The following is an 18,540-nucleotide window of genomic DNA, read 5'->3' as shown; positions in this document are numbered from 1 at the left end:
CAATTTCCATTTATCCTACATGTGCTTATAAGCAATGATTATGCCAAGTGAAATGCAGACACTTCTAATACCAAGACGATACATCAATATCTTAATTCGTTTCTTGGTTTCAGGAGAACGGTTTGGTGATTGCTCTATTTTTGTCATGACATCAATTAAGGATTCCTTAAGGATTGCAGCACCTTTCACATTCACCAGACAGAGAGAACATGTCTCATAATTTTTTCTGAATCAGCATTTAGGTACAGCTCACATGAAGTAGTAATATTTCTGCCAAAAGCTGCACAGATGGAGAATTTCTGGTTTACAGATCAGTCTCTTAGCTACAGGTGAAACTCAGAAAATTACTAAACTAAATTGGATATGAATTTGCTGAACCAATTTTAAAAAAGGGATACAAAAAAGGGAGGCGTGAGGAAGTCAGGAAAATAAGTCAACTAAAGATGAGTTAAAAAAAGAGGGGTTTTTGATTTTTTCCTTATGTGTTTTTTTTCTTTTTCTTCTTTTATGCTTAATGTTTGTATTTTGACTTTGTACTTTTCTGTTTTTGTATTTTTTTTAATTTTCCTACTGATAAAACTTAATAAAATATTAATTAAAAAAAAGAAACTCAGAAAATTAGAATATCGTGGAAAAGTTCATTTATTTCAGTAATTCAACTTAAAAGGTGAAACCAATATATGAGATAGACTCATGACATACAAAGCGAGATATGTCAAGCCTTTATTTGTTATAATTGTGATGATTATGGGGTACAGCTGATGTCTTGAGCAGCCCATCCACTGTGTCGGGATTGTGTTTAGAATTAGTACACCAGACACTTTGGGTAGCTTAGAAACAGTCCAAGCCTAGATGCCTGGAGTCATCCACCTGCCCTTTCCCTAAGGAACGTGTGTCCATGCAGAGGCGGATATAAAGCCAAGGCTGCATTCAGCAGCCTTGTCAGGAATGTGAGGCATTAACTGAGAAAAGGTTTTGCTCTGTGCAAGGTATCAGCGGAGAAGCTGAAGGTTACATGCCGCATAGTTCAGTATAGCATGGTGAAGTGCTAGCGGACCTCTCTGTATACTTGCATCTTCACAATGTTAACTTCTAAGACCAGAAGAACTGTATTATAGTAGATTAGCTCATGATGTACCAGCATCTCTTAAAGCAGGCACCCCTAAACTCGGCCCTCCAGCTGTTTTGGGACTACAATTCCCATCATCCCTGACCACTGGTCCTGTTAGCTAGGGATGATGGGAGCTGTTGTTAGTTTTTCTTCATATTGATGTGGTCAATGGTGCTACTCAGAGGTGTGTTTGTAAGTATAAGAGTGGCCAGCCAGATGGGCATGGTATAAATAATAAATTATTATTATTAATTATTATTATTATATAACCTGCATGGCAGCACACCTGTGAGCTCTTGACAATACAGCACACCTGAGGTATCTTAACAATTTAACTAACTAGCAGGGGGGAGTTTACCTGCTGCACCGAATGCAGTGATAATAATAATAATAATAAATTTTATTTATATCCCGCCCTCCCCAGCCGAAGCCGAGCTCAGGGCGGCTAACAACAATAAAACGGTACAAAAGTACAACATAAACAACATTCTAAAATCATTCATTATAAAAATTAATTAATTCAAGCCACTAGCAACCATTGGGCCAGAGCTCTGCGAAGATTGCCGAGGGAGGGAGTCAGGCTGTGCCCTGGCCAAAGGCCTGGTGGAACAGCTCTGTCTTGCAGGCCCTGCGGAAGGATGTCAAGTCCCGCAGGGCCCTGGTCTCTTGTGACAGAGTGTTCCACCAGATCGGAGCCACAGCCGAAAAAGCCCTGGCTCTAGTTGAGGCCAGCCTAACTTCTCTGTGGCCTGGGACCTTCAAGATGTTTTTATTTGAAGACCGTAGGTTTCTCTGTGGGGCATACCAGGAGAGGCGGTCCCGTAGGTACGAGGGTCCTAGGCCATATAGGGCTTTAAAGGTTAAAACCAGCACCTTAAACCTGATCCTGTACTCCACCGGGAGCCAGTGCAGCTGGTATAGCACTGGATGAATGTGATCTCGCAGCGAAGACCTCGTAAGGAGTCTCGCTGCAGCATTCTGCACCCGCTGGAGTTTCTGGGTCAGTCTCAAGGGCAGCCCCACGTAGAGCGAGTTACAATAATCCAGTCTGGAGGTGACCGTCGCGTGGATCACCGTGGCTAGGTCAGGGCGAGAGAGGTAAGAAGCCAACTGCTTAGCTTGGCGGAGGTGGAAAAATGCCGCCTTTGTTGTAGCTGCAATCTGCGCCTCCATGGAAAGGGAGGTGTCGAAGATTACACCCAAACTCTTAACGGACGGTGCTGGCACTAATTGCACCCCCGCAAGAGATGGGAGTTGCCCCCCCAATCCCATATCGCCCCGTCCCAGCCACAGGACCTCTGTCTTCGAAGGATTTAACTTCAACCGGCTCCCACGTAACCATCCAGCCACAGCTTCCAAACATCTGGTCAGTGTGTCTGGGGCCGAGTCAGGATGGCCATCCATCAACAGATAGAGTTGGGTGTCATCGGCATACTGATGACAACCCAGCCCAAAACTCCGAACAAGCTGGGCGAGGGGGCGCATAAAGATGTTGAAAAGCATCGGGGAGAGTATCGCGGCCTGAGGTACTCCACACACCAAGGAGTGGCGTGATGACAATTCCCCCCCAAGCGCCACCCTCTGTCCCCGACCAGAGAGAAACGAGCGCAGCCATTGAAGGACTGTGCCCTGGATCCCCACGTCGGTAAGGCGGTGGTCCAAAAGTTCGTGATCGACCATGTCGAAAGCTGCTGATAGATCTAGAAGAATCAGCAGCCCCGACCCGCCTCGATCCAGCTGTCTACGAAGGTCATCTGTTAGGGCGACCAGAGCCGTCTCGGTCCCATGACCAGCGCGGAAGCCGGACTGGAATGGATCCAGAGCCAATGTTTCATCCAGAAACCCACCAAGCTGTTCAGCAACCGCTCTCTCAATCACCTTACCCAGGAACGGAAGATTCGAAACCGGGCGGTAATTGGATAGATCTAAAGGATCTAATGATGTTTTCTTTAAGAGCGGGCGCACCACTGCCTCCTTCAGTTCCCCTGGGAATGTCCCCGTGCCAAGGGACAAATTGATGATATCCCCCAGGAGGGCCCGCACCTCGTCTGGACACGCTCTAATCAGCCAAGACGGGCACGGGTCGAGAGGACAGGTGGTGGGCTTTCCAGCTCGGAGGAGTCTGTCCACATCGGCTGGGGATATCCGGTCGAAGTGGTCCAATACTGGACCCGAGGACAGTCGAGGGGCCTCCAGTTCCTTTATTGTATCCAAATTGGCAGGGAGGTCATGGCGGAGCGACAAGACCTTCTCCGCAAAAAAGCTCGCAAATGCCTCACAGCCGTGTGTCAATTTGTTATTTAAATTTGGCTGTCCCTCAAGGGACGTGATGTGATTTTGAAAACTGTATTTAAGTTGACCAAATGCGCTTTGTATGGTACTGGCTGGTGTAGAGTGGTGAGTTGCAGCTGTTTGATTATTATTTTAAAATAAAGTAAGCAAAGATATTGTGGGCAAGTTTTTATTCCATCGCCCCAGTTGCTGCGCAAACTCGGTTGGCGAAGGAAGTCCAACAGGTGTAGTCCCAAAACAGCTGGAGGGCAGAGTTTGGGGGTGCCTGTATTAAAGTTTATGTAGCTGGTGTGCTTATGTTTGTCTTGTACCATGAGACAACAAACATATTACATTTGAAGCTGAACTGAGTGGGAAAGGAGTTTTCTTAACTGGGAACGGTAGAAAAGGCTGACCACTGGTAAGCAGGAAAACTCTTGATGCTCTGTTGAAGCTGTGCATACTCTGCTGATCACACTGGTCCAAGTGTGGTGTAGTATTAACAGATGGTGGGCACAAGTCTAACAGGGTATGGGCCGATTGACTTTTACAGGTCATAAAAGGTGTACTCTGCTCTTCAAAAATATAACCGGGGAAGTAACCTTCAGAATACTGACAACCACTTCTCCTTTGCTGCCAACACTATTTTTGGGCTGGGGAGAGAAAATCATATGCCCTGTCAATGTAGACCTGTGCAGACTGTCAAACCCAGTAGAAACCTACAGATTGAAAGGGATCCTATTCACCCAGCCCCTACCTCCACAGGTTGATTGCAATTTCCACGTCAGCATGCATAGTGTCTGAAAGCATTATCTGAAACCACAGTCACCTCCCCTGACACTCCAATTTGTCCTCACAGGACCAATATATTATATTTGTAATGCAAGATATATTAGCACTGGCAACTAAACGACAAACTACTGATTCTTTACCTTAATCGACCGTCTGCAATGCTTCCTTTGTCCACTTTGGTAACAAATATCCCGCAGTCTCCGGGAAGATATGGTTCATTCACACCTTCGGCCACGTCAAAACCAAGGGCTTTCAAATCCATATCTTCCTAATGGATATGAAATGCTATATGTTATATGCAGTGATTCTGTACACATACAGAGTGTAAGTAACTGAATTATTTTTACTATATAGTACCTCCAGTTTTCTGTGCCTGTTTTTTCTTGGGGGGGGGGGAATAGGGGATGAGAGAGAGGCTTCAACAAATGGCACACTCTCTCTCACACACAAAGGAGAGAGTAACATTTGACCAGGACCTCAGTCTTACCCTGTCTTTCTCAAACTCCACTACTTCTGTTTCCCACTCTAAAGAATCCGTATCGATGGCTGAATCATGAGAGCTGTGGGCCATCAACTGCCGGAACCTTGCTTCCTTTTCCAACTGATTCTCCATCTTCTCTCTATGGGGAGAAACACACCTGAGTACTTCAAGCAAGGAAAGCAGGTATCAACAGCATACAGTAAGAAAAAAAAATATTGTTACAGACAGTGGAGGTTGTGTCTGCATTCCAAAACCTTACATCAAATGGGACTGAAGCAGCAAATGTAGACCTGGATCCTTTCTCTTTCATAAAGCGGTTACAAATCACACCGACGCGTACTTGGAACATTAATGCTATTCAAGAGGGCATCCACTGCACCCCATTCTGCTTGCCAAACCTGCTGCCGCCATCAGCACCAAGTCACCTTCTTCACTCTTCCAGCTTTAGAGGGCTTTTAGCCCTTCAGGGCTGGAAGAAGGGAGAGATCTGTTTGCAGTGTTTCACAGATGCCATCTTGGCAGAGAGACAGCCCAGACAGGCAGAGACAGGCAGAAATACAAGTGAATGTATTTAAATGCACAGGTAGTGGCACTAAACTATACCAGTTATGGAGGCTGCTCTATCCCCACTGCAGATGCTACAGGAAGGCTCACCTGGGAGGAGACTGGCTACCTGCGGAGATGGTCAGCACGGCCCACCTGTTCCAAAGGCAAGTACAACTGCCCTCCTGATTATACAACCAAGTGTTTTCTCCCATCTCTCTCTCTCCTGCCCTCTGATTACTTAGCTATAGGCCTGGCTACATTATTTTGTGACATAATTCTGGTACACACCTCCTCAGGTTTGCCAAACAGCATTTTTTAAAGCGGGAGGGAAAAAATGCATACACTTTCTTTTCAGCCTTCTAGGTTGTCCTACCCCAAGGGCTCAGGGAAGAAAACACTTAACATACAATATCAAGTCAGAGTTACACGTTGAAGGGGTTTCTGGAACGCACTTCAGCTCTTTCAATTCACGCACAGCGTCGTTCTTTTGCTTCCTCATATCATCCAGATTGCGAAGAGCCTCAGCCAGGTCGCTCACTGCTCTGTCTCTTTCCCTCCTCAGGTTATCACACAGAGTCCTTCAAAATGGAGAAAAATTGAAAGGAAATGTTAATCTATTGAGATACTTTTTAAAAAAAAAATCACCAGCACCCAAGGTGTTGTTTTCCAGACAGCCTTGTGCTAGACAACGAATTAGATGCAGGTGCCGGACTGGAACAAGCAGCCTGTACTCCCAACACTTCAGACTCTTTTCTCCTTCACCCAGTTGGCAGTGGGTTAGAAAGAAGATATCAAGTGCAATTAACTGAGTCATAGAACTGTAGTTGGAAGGGGCCACGAGAGTCATCTAGTCCAACCCTCTGAAATGCAGGAATCTTTTTGCCCAGTGTGGGGCTCAGACCCATGAACCTGAGATTAAGAGTCTCGTGCTCTACCGTGGACTTGTAAAAGAGTATTGGGAAATGACATATAATGAATTGGGAAAAAAATGTTAAAAAGTACCTCTCCCAAAAAAACCAGAGTCCTTTTTGCTGGGGATAATTCAGAGGGATATTCCCAGGTGTTAAAAAATATTATTTACGCATGCTAATACTGCGGACTGTGTTTTGCTAGCTCCAAAATGGAAAACGAGCGAGGTCCCAAACTAAGAAGAATGGCAACTTAAACTGATGGAATATGCACAGCTTGCAGATTTAACATACAGAATAAGAGAACAAGAAGAACATACATTTAAAGAAGACTGGAAAATGTTTACTGAATATATGGGTGAAAATTGTGTTCATTTAAAAACGCTGGTAGCATTAAGATAAATTCAACAGTGTAAATAAGCTTTGATGCAATGTAACAATGATTCATGAATGGTTTAGTTCATGTAAAATATGCAGGGATGTATGGTATGCAAAATGAGCCATGGAAAGAGAAGAAGGGAAGACATTGACTTAAGGTGGTTTAAATGAATATTTTGAAATGTAAATTAGAAAAAAATAATAAAAATGAGAGAGAGAGAGGGAGAGAGGCTCATGCTCTACCAAATGAGCTATTTTTAAAAAATGCAAATTTATTACTATTAATCTGGAATACTTGCAGAGGGATAAGCTGTAGAGAGGGTATATTCTGATATAAGGCTTGCGTACCACTCCCAGTTGTCCACATGCATGGAGAACACATGAATCAACAGTAGCTAATTTGGCCCTTATTTTCAGATTGCAATTGTACTACAGTGGTGCCTCGCAAGAAGAAAAGAATCCGTTCTGTGATTCTCTTCGTCTAGCGGTTTTTTCGTCTTGCTAAGCAAGCCCATTGACAGATTAGCGGTATTAGCAGCTTATCGGATCAGCTGATAAGCGGCTTAGCGGCTTAGAAAAAGAGGGGGGAGGGAAAAAAACCCGCAGGAACTCGCAAGACATTTTCGTCTTGCGAAGCAAGCCCATAGGAGATTCGTTTTGCGAAGCACCTCCAAAATGGAAAACTCTTTCGTCTAGCGAGTTTTCCGTCTTGCGAGGCATTCGTCTTGCGGGGCACCACTGTATTTTCCCTCTTAAAAACAAAGCCAACATTACTGCCTATTATTTTCTTCCCCTAGTTCAGGACTGCCATCCTGAGAACAGTTTCAACTGAATGCAACACGGCTGCAGCCCCTAGCAAATAACTGGGCATCTCAACTGTACACTGCAAATAAACTCCTGGGGAGAACCGTCAAACTGTTGTTTGTTTTTACCGTATGCTCTCTCGTTCTGCCACAATCTTGTCGCGTTCCTGAAAGGCCCAATCTCTTCTGCATTTTGCGACTTCTGCTTCCTGGACAGCTTCTTTTAACTCCTGTGACATTGCCTCGTATTGCTTCCGCAGCATTTCAATTTCTTTGTTTGCTCGTTCTATATCCAGTGTAGCAGAATCTTGTATCTGAGGAAGTCGAATCATGCAATTCATTTAAACACCATTCGTGGAATGTAGTTGGCTTTTTAAAAAACCAACCTTTTTACAGGGGTTTAAAAAATACGCATGAGTTCTGGATTTGGGGTATGAGCAGATTTCCCAGAATGTGTTCCATTATCATGCCATAGGCTCACTCTACCTACCTCCTACTTTAACTAACATAATTTCTAGCATTAATTTTGGGGTAGGCACATGCGCAATATGTCAGCTTTCAATACTTCATGCACATTTTTTCTTACAGGATACTGAACACCACCAGGGTGTGCATGTGTATTGTTCACTTACTTAGTCACTCGGGTTTCTGACATGCATTACTACCAATTGCTGTTACTGAACTGTTTGTAAGATGCCTGCTACATTACGCTTTTGTTTTACTTGTGCATCATTTCTTTTTTATTTTGAATGTTTTGATTTTTAACTGCGCCTACATTTTTTGTACACCACCTTAATTTTCTTGGAATCAAAATGATTCAAGAAATGATAAAAAAGTGTGTGAAGTAGAAAATGGTGAGATTTGTGGGACACGTCAATATTCTTTTTTGTACACTAATTTAATCACAATGTGCATGCACTGGTACGATTTTGCAACCTAGCAGATAAGAGACAAACCGAAAACTACGGCCAATTATGCATTCCTAGCAGGCTGAATAGCAAAATAAATAAATAACAGACAAATGAGAGATTATTAATGTACTCTGGAATCAAGGATGGGTAATTCAGAATGCCCAAATCAAGTGAGAAATTTGGAAAGAGAGAATCTCTTAAATATCTCAACTCGATGCCCGATGTAAACTTTTGAGTAGCCAAGGAGCGGGAGCTGATTAACAAATTTTTATTTTTAGTCATGTGCATAATAATGTAATACAGGCACATGACAAACACGGATTTCACAAAGGTACACACATAACAGAGCTAGGGGACGGATTCATCACCTAATGATATTACGAGTTAAACTCTACAATGATTTGAACAGCAACTACTATGATTTGAACAGCAACTCACACTGAACCCAGCCCAATGTCTACTGAGTCACAGAACATCATTTTCCTACTTCTATCCTTGCCATTTGCAAGACTGTCAAATAAAAAGCATATACTGATAGGGGCTGCAGGTGGAGAAAAAGGGGGAGGGAGAGAAAACCCACCAGTCCTGCAATTTTAAAAATGATTATTGCATCTTTCAACCAAGGCTTTCCCCCTTATTTTCTGTTCCCTTTAGCCTCTGTAGAAACCAAATGAGAAACTCTATTGATGGGCTTCCTTGTGGTAGCTGATTGCACAAAGAGTCCTCAATGAGTGCAAGAGGAAGCACAAACGTGCAAACTTTGCCTCTACCTGGCGAGCTTGATAGTACTCTCTCAGTAGATGATCTCTCTGAATGATGGCTTCTGTTCTTTCCTTCCTAGCCACATCTCTCTCTTCCTTCACTGTCTCAATATCCTTGCAGGCTTGATCCAGCTCCTTCTGGGCTTCAGCCTTATCTTTCACTTCATGGCAGTACTTTTCCAAGAGCTCATTCCTTTCACAGACTGCTCGATCTCGTTCCACTAGAGCAGAGTTCAGCTCCTGAAATAAAATAAAAATCCATCGTTGGAGGCACATTAAGTCTTTCTCTTAATGAAAACACACTGAATTTTTGAAAGCCTGTGCCATGCATAAGAAGGAATAATACAGGACAAAGCATGCATTAGATGCAACTAGCAAATATCTTTAAAGCTGCAACACATATTTGCTTGCATCAGAAGTTGAAACACTGTGCAGCCCCAAAGTAATAACAGAGAAATCAGAGAAGTTAATTCTGACCAAGGGATGATTGGGACGGAGGGCAGTAATACTTAAGAATTTTGTTTTACCAGCTGTAGTTCTAAATATCTGGAGGGCACCAGGATAAGGAAGGCTGGTCTAGAAACTTGCAGAGAGTTACACATGCAACACCACTAGGTTTGAACAACTCTTTCTGGCCAGAGCAAGTGCCACACAATACCACACCTGTCTTAAGGCTTCCATTTCCTCACTAGCCACTCTTTTCTCCGAGGATGTGTTTTTCAATTTGGATTCGGCAAGTTCCAGCTCCGTTTGCAGCTTATCCACTTCTTTGATGACTTGATCCCTCTCGCTCATGATGAGACGGTACTCGTTGAAAACGGAGTCCCTCTCTTCCTTGTACTTCTCTGCATCCTTCACGGCTTTCAGCTGCATTGTTTTAAACCTTGTCACTTCTGCCTGCAACCGCTCCATCTCTCTCTGTAGCTCCTTGTTTTGGGCAGTGGCCTTGCTCAGTTCCTGCTGCACAGTTTCAAACCTAAAGAGAGGTGGGAGGAGAGTCACAGCAAGTCCTTTCACCACTTATAAGCAAAAGGGGGCCCTATGAAAGCTTCCTTCCTCTTACACACAACACTAAACTGTGTAAAGGACTAAATAAGAAGTGGGAGAGTCAGCCATGTTTCTTTTGTCACATGACTGCCCTGATCACATGTTCGATGTGGAGGCAGCAGGGGGGAGAGAAGCAGTGGTTCTCATCTCATTATAAAATATACGTTGGTGAAAGGAGATGAGCGCTCCCTTGGATTAAGTCTCTGAACTCCATCACTTCAGACACTTTTCTCTCGGCTCACTTTACTTCACAAACCATGGTGCAGGGGAGAGAAATAGTTTAGCTACGTATGATGTTTTTACTTCAACATGGGGCACATATGATTATATTGAATGCTTCTGCAGCAGGACTTCAGTTTTCTCTCTACCTCCACATTTAACCCACAAATGTGCTCCCCAACCCTCAGGAGAGGATTTTGAGGGCGCACCAGGTTGGGGTAGAGGGGGCAGGAGAGAAAGAGGACGTGTCATTGTGTGCACAGAAGTCTTTTGCATCATGAGACACAGTCCTGACAAACACACACACACAGTAATATGTGACTGGAGCAAACACATGAACAAAATATGGCTACTCAGTCAGGTCTACTTTGATCCCGAGTGATCAAAACATGAACAAAGAAACAGAAAAACCAAGACATGACAAGAGTCAGACAAGTTCCGAGAGGTAACTTGAGTGCTGAGTTTGTTCTAATAAAAAATAAAAAATGAAATGGCTTTGTGGCAAAAGCATCTTCTACCTTCTCAGAGAGGTAGAGTACTGCTGCTGGAAGTGTATTGCTGTGTCCCGCTGTTTCATCAGCATGTCAATCTGCTTCTGGAGTCGCCTGTTCTCCTCTTCCGTCTGCTCTAATCGGCTCAGATCAGTATTGTGACTCGCTATCTTCTCATTGTACCGCTTCCTAAGTGTGTCGTAATCCTTCTTCACACCCTCCAGCTTGTCCATCGCTGTATCGTAGAGTTTATTTAGTATCTCTGACGACCCATTCTGCTTCATCACCTGGAATAACGGAATATATTCTGAATAAGAATTTCTGGAAGATAAACTTCAGTCATACTGTAATCAGGAGGGGGGAAACCAGGGGAGATTTTATTTTCTGCTCTCTAGGGCCCTCAAAAGAGCTGACAATGTAACACCTTAAAAAAATCACAACATGGTTAGGGCCAAAGAATTGTGAGCAGAAGGAAAATAGCTGCAAGTGCTGCATTCCAAAGAGATTGTACTGAATCCTCAGGGCCCTGAAAAGCTAGTTTCATGGCACAACACATGATTCTGCTCATATAAGAGGTTGAATTAAGATCTTGGAGAAACGGAATACCATTTTTAGATTTACTGTATTTTTATGTGTATAAGACAACCCTTATTTTTTAAGCCCAAAATTAAGAAATAAATAATTGCAACATTCTGTGTATAAAACGACTCCTAATCTTAAAAAAAATGGGGGGAAATATAGTCTTATACACAGAAAAATACAGTAATTTTGGCTTTCTTCTAAAAAACACTCCAGCACAGAATAGGAGAGGAATTCCAGGAATGAAAAAGGCCCATAACATCCTGGAAGGAACACAAACAGCAGTAACAGTACCCAGACTTTGTGCAGCATATTCCCTCTCCTTCATATGAACCTTGCTGCGTGGAGGAAATTATTTCATTCTGAAAAGAAATCTCTCCGTACATATACAAGTGGCTGCTCTTAAGATATTTAGCCTTCCATGATCACTGGGATTTACACTTAATTTGTTAGTATATGATCATTGGTTATATATACCTTTTGGACACCAGAGAGCCCAGAACACCTCTCATGTATGTAAAGCACCAACTTGAGTACGATCAAGGAGATGACAGTTGCTAGTTCAAGTAGTGATGACACCAGGGTCCACGGACAAATAACCGATGCCCCAGAGGTAGTGGAGGAAATACACCAGAAACCATCCGGGGCCCCAAGGGATAGCCAGCCCATAGACATGCACCTAGATTGACTTCATGCCATGGTTGGGAACCTGGTGTAATATTCCTCTCTGAAGCTGTTATCATGGAATGTGGCAGGGTGCATCTTCAAAGTTGTGTCTCCCTGACTTTACAAAGTTAATAAGGGCACATGATATAGTTTGTTTACAAGAAACCTGGTCATTATGTCACATCGAACTTGCAGGTTTTAATGCCTTTTCAATTCCGACAACCAAAAGCCATAAGAAAGGTAGGCCTTTGGGTGGATTGTTAACCCTGGTGGCTCCCCATATAAAAAGTGAACATATCCTGTCGACAAATGCTAGTTGTAAATTACTAGTAACAAAGATAGAGCTAGAGAGCCAGGAAATGTTATTGATCAATGTGTATATCCCTCCCATTCCCACTGTCACAGCCAAGAACCTACAATGGAATTTATTGCTCACGTGCTTGAGAATCTGGACTTCATCTGCCCTGACCTACCTATTATCTTGACTGGAGACTTTATTGCCCGCCTAGGCCAAGGGTGGGAAGTGTACACAAAAGCATGGGAGAGCTCAAATACTTCTGTTCTCCCAGACTTCTGTTTTTGGGAATGTAGATCCCGGGACCCAGTAATTAATTTGGCTGGTCTGCGACTCATTAAGCTGACCACCACCAGGGCCCTGACATGGCTTAATGGGCTAACTGACTGGGAAGGCTCTGGGAATTTTACCTACATCTCCCTACAGGGAAACAGTGTGGTGGACTATATTCTGATTCCCACTAAAATGACGCCTATATGGTTGAGTTCCACATAGGTGATCCTATGCACAGCAACCATCTCCCTCTATACTGCAAACTTGTCTTTCCGCCGAGAAAGACAGAACACTTAATTAATCCATCCCCCCAGGAACCGAGACCCCAGCACACAAGGCTACGAGTTAACGAGCATACATTATCTCTTTTCCAAAGCTTGGTGAATTCTTACCGTATGATCCATTTGCTCTCGGTAGAGAAACGTGAACTTTCCCCTGTTGTTGGAGTCACTCGGTTCGAGGAATTTATCGACATTGTAATAACTGATCTGTCCCATTTACACTCGCTTTGGCCACCCAAGGAGAGGGGGATTGATGATTGGACCGATAAAGAAACTATAGCAATTAAAACTGAGGTTAGGAGAATCTATAGAGAGTTCAGAGAGACGGGCAGCTCTCGATTGCCTGACATTTACTTCTCCAGATCCCGACAACTCACGGAAACTATCCAGCTTAGCCGGATAAGATATAATCAGGCATGTTGGGATACTCTAAGCCATCCTAACGAAAGATCATAAGACATTTCGGAAGGCTGTAGCAGACTCCCCACAGACACAGGTTGATTCGCTGACATTGATTCCAACTTTGTCATGGGTAGAGCATTTCAAGGTGGTTTTCTTCGATGACTGTATTCCACCTGACAGTCAAGACCATGCCATGTTTACTTTTGTGGATGAGTGGCCCCCTGTCTCCATTACCTAAGTTACAAGTTTAATTGATCAGATGAAAGCAAGGAAAGGCTGCCGGCCCTGATGCTATTCCATCTGAATTCATCAAAGCCAAGTCAGAGTGGTGGGCTCTGATACTAGCGGATCTATTCACTGTGACAGATAGATCTGGTATCATGCCTAACTCATAGCAGCAATCTACAATTATCCCAATCTTTAAAAAGGGTGACAAAAAGCTGCCATCCAACTATCAGCCAATAAGTCTATTGTCAAACATCAGGAAAATTGTACGCTAAACATCTGCTAAATAAACTAACTACTTGGCTTGATGAAAATAACATCATAGGTCCAGAGCAGGCAGGGTTTAGGCCAGGGAAATCCACTTTACGCAACTTCTTGGTGTTATCTCACTTAGCCGCTAAGTACACGCGGCTTCATAAAGAATGTCTCTATGTGGCCTTCCTAGATATCAAGGCTGCTTTTGACACTGTTGACAGGGGGCTGTTATAAACCAAATTGGAGACAATGGGCCTAGAACCTAGATTACTATACTTGGTCAAAAAGCTTTATACAAAGAACACCTGTCGTATAAGAACAACACCAGGGAATGTAATGACAGATCCCGTCATTATAAACCGAGGAGTAAAGCAGGGCTGTGTACTTGCTCCCTCTCTTTTTAATCTTTTTCTTATTGACCTCGCTTCTTCACTAAAACAGGTGGATGCCCATAGCCCAAAACTCAACGCATCAAGCGTTCCCAACCTCCTATACGCAGATGACATTATTTTGCTTTCACGGACAAGAATTGGCCTAAAACGATTGTTAAATTCCTGTACTGACTATCTGTCCAGAATGAAATTGTGCATGAATTTTGATAAAAGCAAAAGAATGGTTTTGGGGAATTCACGCAAGAGCTGTAGCTGGGTATTTGGTGGAAAACCCATCCAGCAGGTATTTGAATTTAACTATCTGAGAATTACATTCCATTATAGGCTTCTATGGTCCTTGCACCGTGCAATGCCAATGCCAGTAAGATGCCTATGCAAGCCATAATGTGATTTTGCATAACAAGAGGTAATTCACATATCCCCTCTGCCCTCAAGGTCTTCAATGCCAAAATAATAGCTCAATTGCTCTATGGAATTCTAGTCTGGCTGCCAGGGTTTACCCAGCTGGTAAACGAGTGCAGGAAGCTTTCCTTTTTAAGATTTTTGCTGTCCCACATTGTGTACCCTATGCAGCCTTGTGTCTAGAGCGAGGTCAACACAAGGTAGAGACCATTGCCTGGGCGAGATTTCTTCTATGTTGGTTAAACATCTACCTCACATTAGACAAAGATCCCCTCCTCAGCGAAGTCTTGTCAGACCCCTTTCTTTCCCCAGGGCTACAAGTTTAACATAAAGGTATAGCAACTTGAACTGTCAATGGAACTTTTGCAATCGGTGCCTCCACCATCTGCCAAGGCTGTTAAAAAAACTAGGTTGTGGGACATTGAACGCCAGGAACTAACAGCAGCAGCAGCAGCAGCAGCAGCAGCAGAGAAAACATGTTCCCCTCTTTACTTTCAACTTTCTTGGGCACATGAAACTAATTATAATTATCTTGAATTTCTGCTTATCCCTCAAGAAAGAAGGGCATTTTCGCTGGCTAGGTTTAATTCAAACCCATCAAACCTCCTTTGGGGTAGGTTCTCGGGAATGGTGGAAGGAGAATTTGCCCATGTGAAGACCACCTGCTGGAAACTCTTACTCACATGGTTCTTAAATGTAAACTATATGCTGATCTCCACCAGCAGTTCCTAGATCAACTCTGCATCCCCAAATGGAAACCAGAGTTGGAGGTCATACATTTTCTATTACTGGGGAATGATCAGGAGCTCACCAAATTAGTGGCTAAATATCTTTATTTGGTTTTTTGTCGCAGAAACATATTGCAGACGTCTGATCTCCCTGGAGACCTAGAGATGTAACGTTAGACTTTTTCGCCTCTTTCCATTTGACAAATGTTCTGTGACATTGGGGAGCTGGTAATTCTGTATTGATTTACTACGGATGTTTGTATGTGATGCCAATAAAAGGTTTGATGATGGTGATAAGACGTATGTAATGCAAACGTTAAGATTTAAAACTACACATGGCATTAAAGCTGCCAGCAAGACGAAGGGTCTGCCCTGCCTGACACAGTTACTGACGTATTCCTTCAAAATAATATGGATGTCTTGCGTACACTCTCCCCTTCCCTTCTATTGATTTCTGACACTTTTAATCCAATGTCTCTTCCTGGGGCTTTCTCCCAATATATCACCCCACCCAAAGGTGTCTCCTGAAAATGGATCTTCTCCCACTGTGTCCTTCTAAGTCTGAATGGCAAAATCATCCCCCCCCCCGGCCCCAAGCTCCTCCTTTCTTTGATTTACTGTCGATTATTATGAGACAAAATGCAACTGCAGTTCCGTTTACATCTACCACAAGGTGGCACACCAGTTACAATGTCCATTGCAGCCCTATTATAGATGCACAACGCTCAAAATTAAGCTAAAACCATTAAAATATATTCTCAACAAAGGGAGCATGGATTGTTTCCAGAACATTTGTTTTAATGAACCTGTCAAAGTTAATACACGTTTATCGGGGTCAATTGGTAGGCATGCATCTATTTCCAGAGACTGCTCATAAAATACTGAAAGAGAAAAAGAACCCTTTGCTGGTTTGAAAAGGACAGCGTTCAAAACTTTTGGTGAAGAACACAATGGGGGAAAGAAGCCTCAGGTTAGAGTGGTGGGGGTGGGGGGAGTCCTGTTCCCCAGAAGCAAACATCATTGCTACCACTTTCCTCTGCACAATATCCAGGCCTGGCCTACCCATGAGGTGGGTGAAGCAGTTGCCTCTGACGGCAGAAGCCCCCGAGGTGGCACGCCCATGGGCCTGCTCCCACCGGCAGAGAAGCGGCACCAGCACTGGTGTCTGTTTCCAGTGAGATCTTGCCAAAATCTTGTGAGATCTCACATATAGTGCAAGGCCTTCTGAGATTTCAGCAAAATCTCACTGGAAATCATCTCAGGTGCTGGTGATGGAGGCTGCAGGGTGGGTGGCAGCAAGGTGGGGTGGCACCTCACGTTTTGCCTCAAACGGGACACACTGGCCCTGACAGCATCAGCGCAAGTCCAAACCAGACCCCAGGTCCTGAGTTTTTGAATGACTAATCAAAAACCAACAACCTGCTCCTCCTTGCCTGCCAGCACCTCTGCGTGAGTGGAGGACATTATATATGTAGGTCTCACACAAAAATTTTGGCATTCACTGGCACAAGATGTGGCGATGGCTACTAGCTTAGATGCAGTTGAAGGCAAATGAATTAAGTTAACTTCATGGAACACAGGTCTATCAATGGCAATTAGCCATTATGGCTACACAGAACCTCCATGTTTCAATGTCACTACTTATCCAGCACAATCAAGGAGGGATGGATTTAAATGATTGCCTTCTGTTGGGTGACACACTTCATAAGGGGATGGTATGCACATATATGCAAACACTTTCCTCCTGCAGCGCAGTAAATACGGTGTTTCCAGGGGGAGGTTTAAGGTCTGGAAAGCTGACCATGAGCTACCCAAACTCTAAAAAGAGGACAAAATCAAGAGTGCCACATTCAGGCCTTACTAAACATGGACCTAAGGTAGTCCTAATGATAAGGGTTCACTTCCTCCACAGTAAACTGAGCTCGGTCACTTCCAGATGACCTCTTTAGTGAGCATTCATCCTCATTTGCCTGTACAAAGTTTGCAAGAAGATGAGGACGGCATTGTGTCTAGCCACCACACACTTCCCAGTGCATTTTCTCTTACCTCGAAAAGTCTGACTGGCGGGGCTTTGTTGTGCAAGAACAACTTTGGCTGTATGTGGCAGTGACTGAATTCCACCACAAAATAGGAACAGTCTGGAACTGTCCCTTATCAAGAACTGACTGCTTGTCTGGAAGAAGATAGATGCACCATGTGCCCAGTCTTAAATCTAACTCCCGCCCAAGTAGGTCTACTTTTATAGGGGAGTGCCAACCCACCTCATTCATCCAAAGCTTAATGATAAAACAAGTCTTTCTATAAATCAAAGATGAGTCAATAGGGCCCTAATTGCTCCCCTATGCATGGCAGGGAACAAGAGCACTCCTTATCTACCTCCCATCCCCACCTGGCACACCTGCCCTGCTTCCAATTCCCCAAGCTGTCTAGCTGTCTACAATGGGGCATAATATTTAATGACAGTCCACACGTCAAAATTGCAATGTGTACAGTATTTCATGAAGTCAGTTTCCCAGGCGAAAATCAACAATCAATCACAAAATCAGTCTACACGCCCAAGGCTGTATTGAAAGGTTATACCCACAAATGGATGGGGGGGGGGAGACACAGATTCTGCCACATGCATCTGAGAGGGATTGGGGCCTTACCAGCAGAGAAGAAAGGGGTGCAGAGGGAGTAAGAAAACGGACAAAATCATCTCCCCTTTTGCTCTTGAAAAGTTGGCAACTCATGGCTTACAGCTCAGCCGCCACTGCGAGCAGCTGTGTTCGCACTAGCAGACGCCAGCCGTGCAGGCAATCAAGGATAATCTGGGAGTAATTATCCTTGCAAGCCCCTCCCCCCGGGTTGGGGGGGGGCTTTCTCTCATGGATCATCCAATAACTGCCTCTGGCTCTGATGGAATGTGGGGGCAGGGACACAGGGGGTAGTGCTGCACTTATTGGAAACTCCCCAATGCTGCCGCCATGAGTGGAGGTATCTGTTTTTTATGAGAAGTATTTGAATTTGGATTTAAGAAGCAGGCGTGTTCCTGGAAGGAGAGACAGATAACCTGCAAAATGAATCAGCCACTGAGTGCCATGTTATGGAGAGGACTTTCATCATCACAACTGGAATGCTAGTAGGTGAAGGAAAGCCTTTGTTCTTTCTTTATATTACTTTACTGTTGTGCTATGAATTGGCAAGCCTTCACTGAAAAACAATTAACTATTAATTAACCATCAAGGGACTGAAATTACTAATGGATTACAGCTATGTATGGAATGCAGGGGGACATAACAAGAACTTATGGATCTATTTGCAGAATGCTGAAAGAATGGATT

General features: G+C 43.8%; 1 protein-coding gene across 15 annotated transcripts in view; it reads right to left on the bottom strand.

Annotated features, from left to right (window-relative positions):
* Positions 1-18,540, bottom strand: part of DLG5 (discs large MAGUK scaffold protein 5) — a 114,620-nt gene that overhangs the window by 37,161 nt on the left and 58,919 nt on the right. For 10 of the 15 annotated variants that reach the window (XM_082225102.1, XM_082225109.1, XM_082225113.1 and 7 more), the window contains exons 6-12: positions 10,747-11,006; positions 9,626-9,938; positions 8,972-9,202; positions 7,420-7,604; positions 5,609-5,779; positions 4,662-4,794; positions 4,315-4,442 (exon numbers count right to left, since the gene is read on the bottom strand). In XM_082225102.1, coding sequence (XP_082081228.1) covers positions 4,315-4,442; positions 4,662-4,794; positions 5,609-5,779; positions 7,420-7,604; positions 8,972-9,202; positions 9,626-9,938; positions 10,747-11,006 — 1,421 coding nt within the window. The remainder of the gene's footprint in view (positions 1-4,314; positions 4,443-4,661; positions 4,795-5,608; positions 5,780-7,419; positions 7,605-8,971; positions 9,203-9,625; positions 9,939-10,746; positions 11,007-18,540) is intronic. The other 5 variants (XM_082225111.1, XM_082225112.1, XM_082225114.1 and 2 more) reach the window with 1 other exon arrangement.

Source organism: Podarcis vaucheri, assembly GCF_965113315.1.
Source record: "Podarcis vaucheri genome assembly, chromosome: 5".
NCBI lineage: Eukaryota > Metazoa > Chordata > Lepidosauria > Squamata > Lacertidae > Podarcis > Podarcis vaucheri.
This window is presented reverse-complemented; position numbering and strand designations above follow the sequence as displayed.